This window comes from Phasianus colchicus, chromosome 11 (genome assembly GCF_987193195.1).
Source record: "Phasianus colchicus chromosome 11, bPhaCol1.hap1.1, whole genome shotgun sequence".
NCBI lineage: Eukaryota > Metazoa > Chordata > Aves > Galliformes > Phasianidae > Phasianus > Phasianus colchicus.
In genome coordinates this window covers 9,691,665-9,708,341 of record NC_143446.1, presented here as the reverse complement: position 1 = coordinate 9,708,341, position 16,677 = coordinate 9,691,665, and the positions used below count along the sequence as shown (strand labels likewise).

Sequence of the window (16,677 nt, the reverse complement as noted above, 5' to 3'; positions counted from 1 at the left end):
AGCTATTTTTGTTTTATAAATACAGTTTACAGAAAGGTTACATGCATTATTAGTCACTGCTATTCATACAGACATTAACATAAAACCTAAATGGAAAGTGGTCACTGTCTCGAACACTTACATTATTTCAAGCTATCTTGAACTGAAATTCACTGGAAAATATCACACTCAATTTTTGGTTTCTTGTCTGAAAAAGTATGTATACGTGTACCATATACTTTTAAGTCCTTTCTATCAGATAATAGGGAAGTGTAAGCAAATAGAGGAAAAAGCTCTTTTACAGTTCTCCTAAATTGAACTATGGTTTCCTGTCTTTCAAAAATACGAAGAGCTGTCACTTTCTTCTTACTTGTGATACCAATGTAAGCATCACTGTATAAATATTATGAAACATAACAGTACATAAAGCCAAGTTAACTTTCAGTACCCTAAATGTAACAATATCCCACATTATTCAGACCATGAACATGTAAATATCTTGCTAATTAAGTTTACAGCACAAACACCTTTAGTACAAACAGCAGTAAATAATATAATTTTAGAAGTATGAAGACCATACCAAGGTTCAAAAGTCACTCAAAATACAGTTCAAATGAGGAACTCAAATCTTCACTCCATTAACAATAAAAAGGATTTTAGAATTTTTATACCACCATATGCAAACTAGCAGGAGCATTTCTGACAGTGAGGGAAACTACAGAAGTAAAAGCTGGCAATGCTTAAAAGCATTTCTCAGTAATTGAGAATTCTCCATTCTCTTCTCTCAGTGATTATCAGCCTTAACTTGAGTGAATGCTGATACTATTTCTCAACAGTACTTACATAGAAATTATAACATATAAGTTCATAGAACAGCATTGTTAAGTAGAGCTAGCTAGCTTTAAGCACAAATTATTCCTATACTAACTCTCAGCAGCATGCTTTTATACCATCCAAAGGAAACATTATTAATATTTAAGTTCAATTCTTCCTTACTAACACGATCTAAATATTTCATGAGTCTCAATATTAACACACATTTGATTAAAAAAACCAAAACAGGAACATTAACTTATAAATACAGATTACGTATTTATAGGTAGACCATGTATTTAAACTCACAAAAATAAATTTACCTTTCAGAAGAGCTACTTTAGCAATAGGTTCATTTAGATCTTGGTCATCCATTTGGGCATCTGGAAAAAAAAAACCTTTTAAGAAAACAGGCAGATTGTTGACAGTTTTCATATTTGTATTCTTTAAGTAAAGAAGCTGTTATATTTTTCTTATTTTACTGCAGTTTCTGATAAGGTTGAAAGCATTTCTCAGTAATGGAGAATTCTCCATTGAAGCAGAAAATACTGCTTAAAATGTATGTGTCTCTTAATACATAACACAAGCCTCCTCCACTCTTAAAAAATGCTCACAATTAAGTGATTCAATTCAAACTACTTAGATTTTGCAAGGCTTTAGTTCAGTGTTTACCTGTAGTGTCGTCACTGCTTTTTTCCTTGCTCGGACTAAGAGTGTCTGACAAATCTGATTCTTTCACTCTTGCTTGGTTCTCTGTAAGAGACAGGGAGAATCAAGTACAGTGTAAGTGCTTTGTTCCTGACTTATATATATGACTGTTAAATGTCACTAGAAAAAAGAACTGAAGAAAGCTCTTAAAAACCTGATGTTTGCTTATTTCTTCATAAACCTGAGGTAAAATGGATTCAGTTTTACTGAACTCATTAATCTAGCCTAGCATCTAATTGGGGATGCAACTGTCTCATGCACAGCTTGAACTTTTGTGTATAGCTGTATTCTTGCCAGTTGGAACTCTTTGTAAAAGCTGATTGTTTTATCCAATCAGAGAACAAATACGAAAAGAGATATAGAACAATGCCGATACTGTTATGAGGCAGAAATTAAATGCTGTGATGAATAAAACTGTTTCAGTATTTTGAACAAAAAAATAATAGCAGCAAGCCTTGTATATACTGTTCTGTAGAAAAAAAAAAGTTCAGCATGAATCAATAAAGAATACACTAACTAGTTTATAGAAAGAATTTTCAGTTCAGACTGTATTTCCAGAAGGCAGTTGCTATTCTTTTTCCACCAAAAAAAAAACAAAAAACCAAAGAGACCCAAACCTTCACAATATAACTAGTCACGTACAACCCATCACATCATCACATTCAGCTTAATGAAGCCATGCAGCCTTCTCACCACTTCTCAATTTTTAATGAGGAGCATATTTTCAGAAGGTGAGGTGACTCTTGTAAGACAGTTCAGCAGCTACAAAGTCACCAACATGCAAGTGAAGCTGAACAGAGGGAAGTCTTTCTTGGCTAACTATACGCACCCAGCCTTGGTCTGACAGCACTGCTGCCTCAGATTAACACATATTCTACCTGAGTATGATCCCCAGGTAAAGAGAGTGACATGCACACATACCAAAGGCATCGTTATGACATTATGTATGGTAGGAGCGATGCCTGTGTATGTGGAAAAAGCACAGTGAACACAATTTCTTCACATACAGACAGTGCAGATGCAAAGAGGAGTGCCAGAGGAGGACCAGGAACAGAAGATGCACAATGATAAACAATAAGGTGAGTTATATGAATACTGTTAGAAACCACTGACAACAAGCAATAAGCACAACAACGCAGGATCATGAGGAAGTCTGGGGGCATTGCTTCTACAAATAACAAGAGAATAAAAGGAACTGAATGCCCCCTGAACAAGAAGTGAAAAATGAAAACGTGCAACACTGGGAAACAAGCAAGATGACAGGTTAACAGCAAGAAAGCACTTCTGTTATCTAACATGAAGAATCTTCTTTCTTTGTGCCAGAACACAAACTTTTAAACAAAACAGAAGATGACAAGTACAAGCAAAGTAGCTGATCAAGGGCCAGGCTCTTCCTATTTCAATAGGACTGAAATCACTGGAGAGGGAGAAGGGGAAAGCACCCTGACACAGTGCATTAGGGGTTCAGGCCCGGCATCTTTCCCAAACATAAATCATATGCCTTCAGCTGACTTCAAAGCTCACAGTGACTGAAGCAGTTACAGAATTTGATGGCTGGGGTGGTTCTTCGCTAAGTGAAAACAGCACTGCCCCAGTTTAGAAGTGTTATTCCCTAAAAACAAATTCTGAAGACGTCACAATACAGAGCATTTTACATGTATCAAATAGAATTAAACCCACAAGACTGCCACAAAAACCGTAAAAAATATTTAAACCTTAGGTACAAAGAAAAGTATATCCTGAAAGCCTCACCCATGCCGTCTGTCTTAGCGGCCAGTCCAGGAGTGCGAAGCTGAGCAGTATCTGCATCCAACTAACCTTACCATATCAGGTCATGCATGGACACAGCTTCCTTGTTCTGTGCTAAGTGGAGCAGCGTGAGCTCCAAGCCCTACATTAATTCTCTCTTCCCTCTCCTCCCTCCCAAGCTCCCCTCCCACTCGCTCTCAGGTACAATTGCCTCCCCTCCCCCTCAGCCCCTGATCCAGGCACCAAGAGCAGGCACCAGAGCAAAGACGTGCAAATGTAAGTGTCGGAAATGGCAGAAGTAAAAAAGACAGATGGTTTAGAACCCTGCTTCCTATGCTGCAACCACAGACTAAAGCACAAAACCGATCTCTGTACTAAGTTGTTTCACAGCAGTTGTTTCTATTTCCCATAATAAAACTAAGCTGAATAAATATAGCCAAAATGATGAAGTATATTAAAACGTGTTGACATCATACTTACTTGAAGAGTTCGAATACATTAGCAAACACTAAAAATAACTCGTCGTACTGCAAGTTAACTGGCATGCAAGTGTTAAGTTACAGTTATTGTATGCATTCTTTTGCCAAATATGGCACGTTGTCTATAGTTTGCACACCTACAGAAACAAATTAAAGGTGCAATTTCATACAGAAGGAGAAAAGTCTCTAAAGCACCAGGACTTTAGCCAAGCTAACATTTATTCAGTGCAGTAACACTTTGCAGAAGGACAAAGAAATGTGTTAGTATGTCTAGACATGAACAAAAAGCTACAGAAGCGGATTCAGCCCACAAGTCCAACCTTACATTATTAGACACACAGGAAATAGTGACCTACATATTTCAAAACTTTTTTTTCTTTTTTTGCAGTTTTGACACTGCAAGATAACAATCACTGTTTCTTGGCAAGGTAAATCTTGTCAAACTAAATCTTTGTATTTCACTTGCTTTGCACTGAAAAGAAGCTGGAGATGCACGCTTATAGTTTGCTCACAAAAGGCAAGCTTAGGAGGTTAGTTGTTGTTCTGAAATAGTTACCAGGCTAAGTTACAAACAGATCAAATTGAAATACATTTTCATTTACATCTTAAGTCGGACTAAACATTATTTCTCTTTCCTCCTCTAACTCACAAGTTTGAATTTATGCCGGCACAAGAGATTTTAATCAATTTTCAAAACATATATATTGTACTTTCAATTGAAAAAAAGTACATTCAAGTAAGAACTCAGTTGAGAAAAGAAGTTCGTGCAATCAGTCCTTGAAAATTGTTTCCTTTCAACCTTTTTACTCTACAACAGTATTTGAGGTCAGTACACAATACACCTCCCCTTTCACTGACAGTTTTTATTACGTGAATACTCAACAAAACAAACAGCCAGTTTAAGAGAGAACATGCATTAAGGTCACATAAAAACCATGCTTCAAAACACTTAAATAATCCATAAATCTAACCTTTCAAAAGCTTTGTTTCTTCCACTTTGGTTAGATGTCCTTCATCTATGATCTTGTCTGCCAAACAAAATAAGTGTTACTTTCCAGGCTCAAATTAAGCAAGCTTTTCCCTGCACACATCTACGCAGACCACATTCCATGACCAAATTAAAAGCTGACAGTATTACTTTCTACTCAGGCTTGAACAACAACTTTATTCTGGCATGGAATAATGAAACAAAGCACTCAAACCTAGTAAAACATTGTGATAAAGCACATAATTAATGTCCTCTGCAATTTATTAACTTTCATTAATGTTCCAGTTCACTAATGAAAAGTTACAATTGTTTTTTAAAATGAACTTTTTTTTTCCCCCAGTCTGAGAGCAAAAAATAGTAAATATCACCAATTTAAAATTTTCAAAAACAAGAATTGTGAGAGCTGTTTGCTTGAAGTGAACACCCACCAAATACAGCAGAAATCTAGAAAGACACCATAGTGAGAGCAATTGAGAAGCCACCTCCGCATCACAACTGCTTCATCACTGCCCATGAGGAACACAGGAATGTCCTTTATAATGTTCAGAGCACTGAACAAACACACCACAGCCAGGTTCCCAAATGCAAGTTTGCACAGCACTGGCAGGGAAGTCTATCCACTTATGTCAGGTGGTAAAACACATCTAAGACACCTGAGCTCGAGACTAGACTGTTAACATCTTCTTACTGCAGGGAGCACATGAAGGCAAACAGTATGACCATGTGAAGAACAGGTCTGGATTTATCAAAGACACCAAAAGGACTATTGAACCAGCAATTAACTTCTTTCTTGTTACAAGATTTCATTATTTCAAGTTTCTTCACAATGAGGTGATGCCAACATGCAAAGTGACGGAGGGTCACATATCTCACAGATCGTATCATCAATTACAGTGCAGCAGATGTTCTGCTTTAGACAGCTGAAAGCATTTCCAAGGGCTACTAACAGCCAGGAGAACGCTGGCCTTGCAGCTGCTGGATCCACGACAGCCCAGCAGAGCTGAGCAGGGCGCTCATAGCAGGTAACCAAGACTCAGAGAAGACAGGATGGACAGCGTGCACAGGAGGTCAGAATGAACAAGCTGAAGGGCAGTAAATCCTTCTCAGTTTTTTAAAGTTAAATATAGTGAGCTCAGTCGACATTTTGAGCTTCAAGGAGCTCTGAAGATTAAGAAGTCTCTGTGTCACTCAGGCAGCACACGCTGCTGTGCCCATGACAAGCTAAGGACAGCAGCAGGCCAAGAGCTGACAGGAGACAGCTTTTTCAGCCATGGATGGAAAAGGACAAACTCTGAGGCATAAAAACCTGAGCTCTGAAGAACTGTTTGCATGGCTGGAAACTTGTTCCATCTCATTCCTGCCCCCCCAAGCAGACAAACCAGCCTTTAAGAGACAGACCATCCATCTATTCTTGGCTGCAAATACTGTCCTGCAGTACTTTTACAAGATTTCATGAATACTGTTTCAGAAAAAGTAATGAACAGTGCTCCATATTTTCAGGACTGAGTTCAGGTCCCAGCAGACTGCAGGAGATCACTTGTCATCCAGCTTGTGTTTATCAGAGCTGAGAGTCCCTGAGCCTGGGGAGACAAGAGCAGGCACCAAGCTTCTGCAGCCACAAGTGAAGAGGGACTTAAGGGTTTCATGAGCCCTAAACAAAAGATAAATCTAAAGAAAAGCCTCTGTGTGTGGCTTTTCCAGGACTCAGCTGAGGCTGGAACAGGGGGTCATAGTAGGAACACAGCTAGAAAGATACTGAGGAATTCAGCCTTAACATTTAAAAAAATAAACGGAATGTAAAAACACTGCACTCAAAGTAGCTATCAATTTCTTGATCTCAAGGGCTGATCATCTGTATGCTGGGTGGTTAGCTTAAGATACACTTCTATAACCAGTTTACAGAAGAAAATTTGGCTTCATGAACTGACAGATCCCAAAGTCTTTGCATTGTTCTGTTAAAATCAGAGTAATTGTAACACAGAACAAATAAATTAGTCTTATTGACCCCACTGCTTTCCCAAACTCTCTGAACTTTGGTGGCAGCTCCATACATTTTTAATAATTGACCATTTTTATGACTAAAGAAAAAAATCCGCAGATTTAAAACAGTTGTTTTATTTTTTCACAGTGGTTGAATGTTTTCTGATGTCCACCACGGCAGTTTTAATTTCAGTGTTTGTGTGAAAGTTATCCTCCCAACACTGGTCCAGCAATAACACTGAAGACTCCTTGTACAGAGCGACCCAAGGTGGTACAGAAAGCATTTTCCACTCAGTGGCTGACGCCTCTCATAGTTTAAAAACAGAGTAAACATTCTATGTGTTTTAAAAATAAAGCATTAGTATAGTTCAAAGTCAACATAAAATATTTTATTCCAGCACGACTAAGAATACTTAGATAATAAATAGAAAACTGAATGCTGACATCATTAAACTAAATAGCATCTTATACTGCTGTTCTGTATTCTGACCTCCCTACTCACTAAAGACAGCAGAACCCAGATGGCAATCAGAAATTCAAAGTTAAAAGTCGATATACCTATACCTTTACAACTTGTTTTCCCCACGTCTGCATCTTTCCATATTGCTATTTCACAAAAAAAAACTTCATAAACTTGATCATTTGAATTTGAAAAAAAAAAAAATAAATCAAGATTTGCATTTTTGGTCACCAAAAAAAAAGAAGAGGGTGAGGATCCACTTTAGCTTCTGGAAGAAATGATTTTGGTCTTTCACGTCATCCAGAAATTACTTACTAAAAATCAAAGAGTTGCTGATATGTATAATAATTTAAAATATTTTTTATTGAAATGATTTCTATGAGTTCAAGCATTGCATTTCATCTTTAAGCCAACTGCTCTCACTTAAATTTAAGAAATCCCCTTTAGATTTAGGTTGCCTATTACTGTTGCAATTTGATTTTCAAGATATCCGGACATTACATGATTATTTAAATAAATGCCCCTGCTCAACGTATTTGTGTTTTTATATCAAATTAATCTTTCAAGGAAGCCAGCTTTGAAGACCAGTGAAAGGAAACCTGGTCCTCAGCACTAATTTCAAACCACCGGAAAAAAGCTGTACTGAATGGCTCTAATTTCCAATGGATTTATGAGCTGTGGGTGAGAAAAGTTGGGAACAGTCACTCAATCTATTAAATACCTACTCCATTTTATATAAATAGAATAATAAAAAGAAACGGAATTTAAAAAACGCAAGAGTGAACTTAGTAAAACGGCAAAAAATTAACTTCCATTTAAAATCATAAATGTAAAATCATCAAATGAAAAAAATAAGGCCACAAGAAGAAAAATAGGAGCAAAAGATAGGAAGCTGGCACAGCACTGACTCTCTCTTCTGTCTATTAATCATCATCACATTTGGCAATAACTCATGCCCTGTACTAATTAGAAGAAGGTAGCTTTTATTTTTTTGCTGTTGACGTCACAGGATTTCACCAGTGGTTACTGAAAGAAGTTATGAAATGAGCAGCGAGTGACTGGACGTAATGATCAGAAAGTAGCACACTTCTCAGATCATTCAGTGCATCATTTCATAACGTTCCAGACTTTGCAGAGCAAGGAAAGTTACTGGATCGTGTTGCAAGGCCTGCTCTATTAAGAAAACTCAAACAAAACAAAACATGAACAAAGCCAGTTGCTATGAAGTTAAGCACCAGTGCTGCACTGCAACTAAGATTTTAGGAGTCCTGCTGTTTCTTCCCTACCAAAAAACCAACTTAGCTGGAGTATCTTGAGACATCTGACTGCTGTCAACTGATACGCACTCTCAATTGCCTTGTATGTCTGTAGCAGTTGTTTATACAGAATATTAGATTATTTGGTCATTTAATTCCCCTTCTCATGCTACCTTACATACTTCTATTTCCTTGACTCAGGGCATTTTTCTTCATTCTGCTGCTCATGTTTTTCTGTTTTAACTGCTTCTTCCCCACAACGAGACATGCACACTCTCCTCTTTACAAAGCAGGAATCAGAACTTTCTCAACAAACTGCATCATGCTTCTCTCTTTTCCTTTTAGATTTCTCTTATGGTTTGCAAATCCTATCGTTTCAAATCCTACATGACTACTTAAATATGCAACTCCTATTTTCAAAATGTTATTTTATTAATAAACCTGGTCCTTTCCTAAAAGGAAAAGGTCCTTTTCCTAAAATAAATATTAGGAGGGGGAAGCATAGTATAGCTAACTATGCATTCTTCCTCAATACTGCCAATCTTTGTGATACTGTCCTACAATTCAATATTTGCAGCCTATCTTAGACTCTGATGAGCTCTATTAGCTACCAACCTTCACTGCTGCAGCAGCAGGACTAAGAGGGTAGCTTTCACATACAGAATTAAAATATTAGACCATAAGTTTTTTAACTTCATGATTTTGTGGGGCCTGGCTAAACGTGAATTTGAGAAAGGTAAACTTTTAGACCAATAACAAACACAGCAGTTGCTGAATGTAAATCTCTCATACTTAGCAAAGCCTACACTGTCACAAAAATGCAGAATGCTGAACCCTTTCTAAGTTAACATATTTTACTATTTACTATATTTTACTAATTGCATGTTAAAATCTTTAACTAAATTTTGATGGTGGCTTCTCCTTCTCCAAAGTGACAAGACTGCTGACATTTACTTTGCAAAGCTGGTGCTGCTACAAGTTTTACTAATGCCCAAACAATGAGAACAGTCAACCAGTTTCATATCTGAACATCACTCAGAGTACCCTTTTTTCAATGTAGACCAAAAAAAAGTCAAACTTTGAACATCAGTTCTTTTCATGTAATGAATAAAGAGGATTCATGAGACTTTTCTGAATTTTAAAATTGTTACATTTCCCTATTGAAAATGAAAGGGGGAGAAGAGCCCAATGTCAAAAAGGTACCATCTTATTTTTGTTTAACACAAGTTTATAGAAATTATGTATCTGAAGTGGAAGAATTCTTTATGCTACCAAGGGGTTTTCTCTGCAGTTAAAACAGCACTTTCTATCCTAATAGTATCTCTCTCCAATCAGACAGCACATATTAACACCTGAAACTTTTCTTTAAATACAGATACACAGGCTGCACTGCTTCATTAGTCATTTTCAAAACCCATTTGCTTTGAAAAAACAAGTTTCTCATTCCAGAGCAATAAATCTTTCTAAAGACTGGCATCTATTTTCATTAAAAGAAGCTTCTGAATTTCCACATAAAAATTCAAGTCTTAAAGTTTTCCTTTTTGTTTTTCATAACCATTAATTAGAAAAATATGTTAAAACATTCAAATATCAGATAAATTACACAGTAAAACTGAGAAGAGGGATCATTACCTCATCTCTGGCCCACTCCAACCCGTGCTGTTTGTTTAAAACACCACTGGTTAGGCTTTCAACTTCTTAATTTGTAACACAGATGAAAACTTAGACTGCTTTAAACATCAGGTGGCAACATTACCACCCTGATAGTGGGCAGAGGAAAAGAATGACTACATGTATGAAAAGACAATGTGATCATCATTTCCACAACAAAGATATCTCCAAAACAAAGATTTTCTTTTGCTACTACAGGCATCTGCTTAATACCACGAAGCCTCAATTCAATGCTACTACAGACCTACTGAACAGTAGTGACAAATTCTGAGTTTTATCCACCTTGTCTGAGTTTTCTGTTGTTTTTAAAGTGAATGCGATGAACACTCTTGTACTCACTCTGACATTCTATGAACTGATGAATAAAAGTGCAGTCCCCTCCACTCTTTGAAAGAAAGTTCTCTAGTAAAGAAAGAAACACTTCAGTTTACATCTGCTTATTTTCAGGTTGATGCAACAAAAAATGTGAAAAGTATATGAACAATATTTGTCACTGCATATTTACAGTTAGCTGATGAGGTCTGGGTTACTACACAAGCAGACAACACCTGTTTGGAATAATGTCTGGATGATATTAGAAAGCAGATTGCACTTTTTCTTCTGATCAGATCGAAAGAGTTTTTTGACTGCATTTTCAAAAAGTTCTTTTAAAAACTGAAATCTATGAGCTGCTCACAACAAAAAGCTGCTTACCTCAGTAGAAGCTAAATAAATCTTGTTAAGACAAATTCAGTAGGAACAAACTACAAAAATCCAAACATCCTGCATTTGGCATTTACAGTATTGCTCTTTCACGTTAGGTGGTGACAAAGGACTTCTGTCAACAACCAGAATTTTGGCAAAGATTAACACATGAATTGTATTTAAATTATAATAAATTTAGAATCCATAAGATGATACATAATTAAAACACACAACTCCACAGAACCACCACTGGTACCCATCTGTAAATTCAGAACGAGACATGAATAACCAGCAAATACCAAATCCAAGTGCTGAAGAAATACAGAGCATGTATTTAACCTACATTCTCTGACATTTTATTCATAGTTTTAAAAAGGTATTTATTAAAGGGTTTTTTAGTCTTTATGTTTATTCTTCCACATTAGATATCCTCTTGAAATGCAAAGATATTTAACTGTTGCTGAAGTAAAGATTCTAAAACTGGACTCAATTCTCATTTTTACTCAAGTCTTTCTATGAGACTTTGGTCAGCTCCCAGCTCCATCAGAACCTGGTGTCTCTTCAACTAAATTGATGCTAATGCTTCAATTCTGACGAACCTCAAAATCCTTTGACTTCAAGAGCCTAACAACCTAAGGAGAAAATGCTTTTTTTGTCTTTTCTTATTTTGTACACAAACCAGCAAAGCGTGTTACTTTTTAACAAAAGTGCTCAATCATCAGCTTCAGCTATCAGCAGCCTAGCCCTTATGAGCAATGATGTAATATTAACCTTTACCATATTTGAAAATCACTTCAATAAGTAAATGTCATTTTTTCTAGTTCGTAAGGACAAGGCTTTTAAAGTACAGCACCATGATTGTAACATCTGTTTTCCATCTCTGAATTATTTATTTTTATATTTTCTACAAGTTGCTCTCCTAAGTGACTGTATAGAAGCTTTTTTGTACCTTTCTGTATTCAAGATATGGCTCACAAAGAATTGAAATAGGAAAACCAGGTGTGGTGGAACAACTTACTGCAATAACTCAGTTCTAAACCACCTTTGCCAGTAGCTTTATGTCTGAGAAAGTATTCTCTTCAGCATCAGAATTTCTGTCTGTGAAATGAGAGCAAACGAACACCTAACCATCACCACCTTAAAGCACTTTGTTATGACTCTAGATGTACTAGAAGATGGCTCTTAGTTTCCCTACTCAGAGTACTGGGTTTTTTTGTTTTGTTTTTAAATTTGTGGCAGTCCATAAAATTAAGAACTCATGTAAGATCCTTGCTCCTGCAACAGTTTAAGTGTACCTGTAAGTACAACTCCTGAGCTGGACCTTTAGTTTTCAGAGACAGGGAGACAAAAGGAACATCACAAAGCATGACAAGTTGATACAGTTTTACCTTCTTCATCTGCAGCACATGAACAACATTTCAAGAAGAAAAAAAACCACCTTGTTTCTAGTTCTCTGGTCATTAGCACTCAATGATGAAAGAGGATAATAGCATCATCATATACAAACAGAGGAAACCATTTTTTCCCCCTTACAGTCTACCTGGTACAAAACCACTTCTTGTATTTCTGATTTCTGATTTCTTTACCTATGAAGTCTTTCCTTTATGCAAAATATCCACAAGCTCCTTCACTGCAGAAGCAGCTGAATCTACATCATAAGCCCCAAATTCTAAGTTCTAAAATAACTCAAGACTACTCAGCAAAACACAGTAACTATTTCCTGCTGCTCTCAAGAAGGCAAAAACCAAAATCTGGCAGAAAAAAAATTACTGCCCATCTGTCATTGTATGATGACTGGATACAGAACAGGAGGATAAAGACAAACACATTCTGTCATGAAAAGAACACAAGCCAACAAGCTCTACTTAGTCAGAGAAATGTGGATGGGCTCGGTGTAGCAAAGATGTGCAGAAGAACGTGGTACAATGCAAAATATGGAAAGCTAAGCTAATCCATAGAATAAAATAACATTATGGCAGATACATGAGAGAGAAAGGTAACAGACTTCATACACACAAACAACGACAACTTGAATGAACAGTTCTATGTCAAAGAAAAAGAAAGTGGCAGACTACCTCCTAACATTCCTAAGCACAAGTGCTTGACCTCTGTTATGGAGGTTCCTGTTTTTGGGAAGAAGGAATATGTGCTTTCATGCATTTACCCAGATTATTCGTATGTGATTCACAATAAATAAAAAAGGGACTGCTTCTTAAATTTTGAAAAAAACTTAAGAGAATGGTACATTGGTATCACATCACAGGCTGTTTTTTTCACAGTACTGCAGGATTTTCCAAAAACTTCCAACAATCTAATTTACAAAGTCTTACAGCTCACATGATTAGAATGTGATTATTAGAATGAAGAATCACAGTCTTTACACAGTGCCTCAGTTTTGCTTGGTAGCGAAGTTAATTATTGCCCATGGTAGAAAATTAAAAAACAAAAAGACATGTTTATTTCTTAACCATTCTATCAAGCATGGTGAGTATCACCAATCTAAACTAAGGCAACAGCAAGATGGAACAATACTAAGAGAAAGGGAGAACCAGCACTTAGATTAAGCAGATGTTTTATACAGTTCCTGCCAGTGTATTTAACACCTCTCCCCTGCTCCAAATAAGAAACTGACATGAGGTTATGCCATGATTTCATTTTGATAGCACTCTTCCAAATTAAGAAGCTCTTCATTTATAATACGAAGAAAATAAATTATATCTAAAAATTAGAACACAGATAGCTTTTAAATTGTTTCAAAAAATATATACAGTCATCCTGAAACACTGTAAGTAATAGTTGGAACCACCAGTTCTCTGTGTAAGGGTCCCAACCATCCTACTAATAACACTGAGTCCTCAGAGGCTTCACTGTACACAGGAGATGTTCAAGGAAAATTTTTCATTGATGTACCTTAAATAAACTGAAGATAACAAATCTATCTTAACTGACAGAACAATTCAGTGAATATAAACCATTTCTCATATGAAAAAAAATTAGCAGATTTTTGATCAATTTTATTTAAAAAAAAAACCCCAAGTGTATGTTAAAACATTGGTTAAAAAGAATCTAGCTTAAACTACTTCATCTTTAAGAAAAAAAAGTTAGTGGGTATTAGTTCCTGTTTGGTAGAAAGACACCCTTAAATTTTAAAGAAGTTTTAAAGTTAGTTTCCACTACTGGTATGTGATTTACTTGCATTTATCATACATTATAGACAGCAAAAATATATTTTTTGCTGACTTTACTTACCATAACCAATTTAATAGAAAAATGTCTGTTTTGCAAGGAAAATAAAAAGGAAAATAGTTAATGAAGGTTTTCCACTGTGTGTCACAAAATTGACACCATCCATAAGATTCCCACTGATTCCAGTAAAAATCCATTAAAAATTTTTTTTTTAAAAAAAATTAAAATTAAAAAAATTAAAACAGGTCAGCTTCCAAGTTTGGCTCCTTGGATTTTTACAGAACCTTCTCAAAACACCTAGACTGAGAGTCTAAGCAACAACAAAAAAAAGCTGGTCAGAGAAGCAGGCAACTTCTTTTTTAAGGGAATATTAATCCAAGTAAAACTTTAGAGAACAAAAAGAATTTGTTCAATTTCAAACATCAACCATAAGACAAAAGGTAGCCTTGAGATACACTACCTTTTTGTGTGCTCCCATTAATTTTAGGTATGAAGTCATCAACTTGTATGCCTAGGATTAAGAAAGGGTATTATTTCTAGAATCAAGAAAAAAGTTTTGGATTTTGTTTCTTTATAAATACAGCACTGTGAAATGTAAATGGTTTTTCATAATATTTCCTTTGAGTATCTAGATTATATTAATCAAACAAAATAGGCAAAATTTAATGCATTTTCCAACAGGACAGATCATGTTTCAGGCTGTTCAACACATCAGAAGTTACTGTCATCCAAAGAATCATTGTCCATATTTTTAAAAAAGAACATGACAACAAACTAGTATCTTTTTCTGAGTGGTGGATAAGGGGCTGGGAACCAAGAAAAGCTCTGAATTGAGCAACAAACCCAAAGGGTGAATACGCACAGCAGCAGTGCCCTCTGCTGGCAATTTGCTGCACTCACATATTTTCTCTCCGTATAGTTAACAAGCAGTAAAACAGTGCAGTACTGGCTTACTTATAAATACATTATCCTATTGCCAGACACCTACATTACAGGATTATTACAATAAAAAGAATTGAAGAGAAATAATCTGGAAACCAGCTTTAAACAAGAAACTGATCACACCTACCTAAGCTGTTGTGTTCTTTAAGAGTTTTCTCCTGAAGATGTTCTAACCGTACTGTAAACAGAATTCCAAGAAAAAGGTATTTCACAGATTAAAAGAATAACAAATGAATAATTTTTCCCCCACTAGTGACTAACCTTGTAAAGCAGTTAGCCGCTCATTGGTGAAGTCATTATCAGCCTGCAAAGCTTCTATTTTTGCTTGAAGCTCTTGTTCTCTTTCTTCCATTTCATCTATCTTATGTTGTAATTCCTTTTTCTCTGCCAGTCCTTTCTGTTGGATTTCTTCTTGTTTTCCTTCTGCCACCTGCTCAAGAGAAAAATCCCCAAACAAATGAAAATTAGCATCCTGAGGTGTAGATGTCCTTGTTTTGTATAACTGAATGCACTAAAGTAACCTACTTTGGTAGTCAGATGGAGAAAACTGAAACAATACAATCTCACTATAGGCAAAATTAGAGATAAAAAGAATCTCAAAACATCAACAGAACACTGTCGGGTCCGGAGAGCTTAGAAATACCTACACTCCCATCTCAAACCATCAGCCAAATTGCAAAGCCTTTACGAGCTGAGTTCACAGATTAACTTCATTAAAACCCACAGCTTTTTCCTTGCTGGATTTCATAGCACATGTCATAGATTCTCCTCCCTGCAAAGCTAGGTTAATAAGCTTCAATTTTGATCCTTCTGAGTAAACTCATCACCAACAGTGATTAATTCTTAGTTGCAAAACTAAGGACCTTAAGATCATCAATGTAACATTTAATTTGGAAAGAAAAGTCTTCTGAGATGCTGAGCTAAGGCCAAAATAATCTAAATTCCTGTATCCAGGACAAATGTAACTCTTAAAAACAGAACACTACCACTTTCCTCCTCAATATGATCTGCTAATCTTAATGGGAATCTTTATGGGAACAGGCTTTATCATACTGTCATCATTTTGTTCTCCAGCATATGGGACATTAAAATATTAATGTAACTAGAAGTTTGATTTAATGATAAACCTCACATCATGTCCTTCCCACCAAGGAGCTGAGCTGTAATATTACAGTGGTTGGCCATTTGTGCTTGTAACTGCACTAAGGGCAACGTGAAATGCAAATAAGTTATTTATCTAAAAGCAGCTGAATGTGAAATTTTATCCATTGCAGAATTTTATACAAAAACAAACTGCAGTTCCAAAAATACTGTAATTTTAGAAGTGAATGAAAAAGGAAAATTTTTAACAATTTAATTATGACACTTTCAGGCATGTTAAATGTAAAGGAAAATAGCACGTAACAGTTGATATACATCTTTCTACTCGTTGCTTAAATAATTTCTTAACCTTTACTTGATTGCTGCTTTAGAAATTAAATCTTTTTCCATGCATTACAACATCAACATAAGTCTAATAAAGTTCTGTTGTTACCTTTAGCTTGTCAGAAAGATCTTTAATTTCATTTACAGCTCCATTGTACTTATTAGCTAATTCTCTTAATTCTTCCTGAGTCCGCTCATTCATTTCTTTCAGGTGAGTACATTCATCTTCAGTATTACTTAAACTCCGCTGCAAGAGAAAATTTGTATGGAACAAATGCAACTTTTGAGACTAATAAACCACCAAACATACCAGCTGATCTACATGTCCCCTCAAAACAATATATGCAACTAATTATA

General features: G+C 35.9%; 1 protein-coding gene across 18 annotated transcripts in view; it reads right to left on the bottom strand.

The window, feature by feature from the left end:
- The window catches only part of SLMAP (sarcolemma associated protein), an 84,852-nt gene that overhangs the window by 27,166 nt on the left and 41,009 nt on the right, over nt 1–16,677 (bottom strand). For 3 of the 18 annotated variants that reach the window (XM_031607978.2, XM_031607988.2, XM_090148193.1), the window contains exons 9-16: nt 16,430–16,567; nt 15,157–15,325; nt 15,023–15,073; nt 14,414–14,464; nt 10,423–10,485; nt 4,700–4,756; nt 1,465–1,545; nt 1,116–1,175 (exon numbers count right to left, since the gene is read on the bottom strand). In XM_031607978.2, the coding sequence (XP_031463838.1) occupies nt 1,116–1,175; nt 1,465–1,545; nt 4,700–4,756; nt 10,423–10,485; nt 14,414–14,464; nt 15,023–15,073; nt 15,157–15,325; nt 16,430–16,567 (670 nt within the window). Of the gene's footprint in view, nt 1–1,115; nt 1,176–1,464; nt 1,546–3,252; nt 4,662–4,699; nt 4,757–10,422; nt 10,486–14,413; nt 14,465–15,022; nt 15,074–15,156; nt 15,326–16,429; nt 16,568–16,677 lie in introns of those variants that run through there. The other 15 variants (XM_031607997.2, XM_090148188.1, XM_031608012.2 and 12 more) reach the window with 11 other exon arrangements.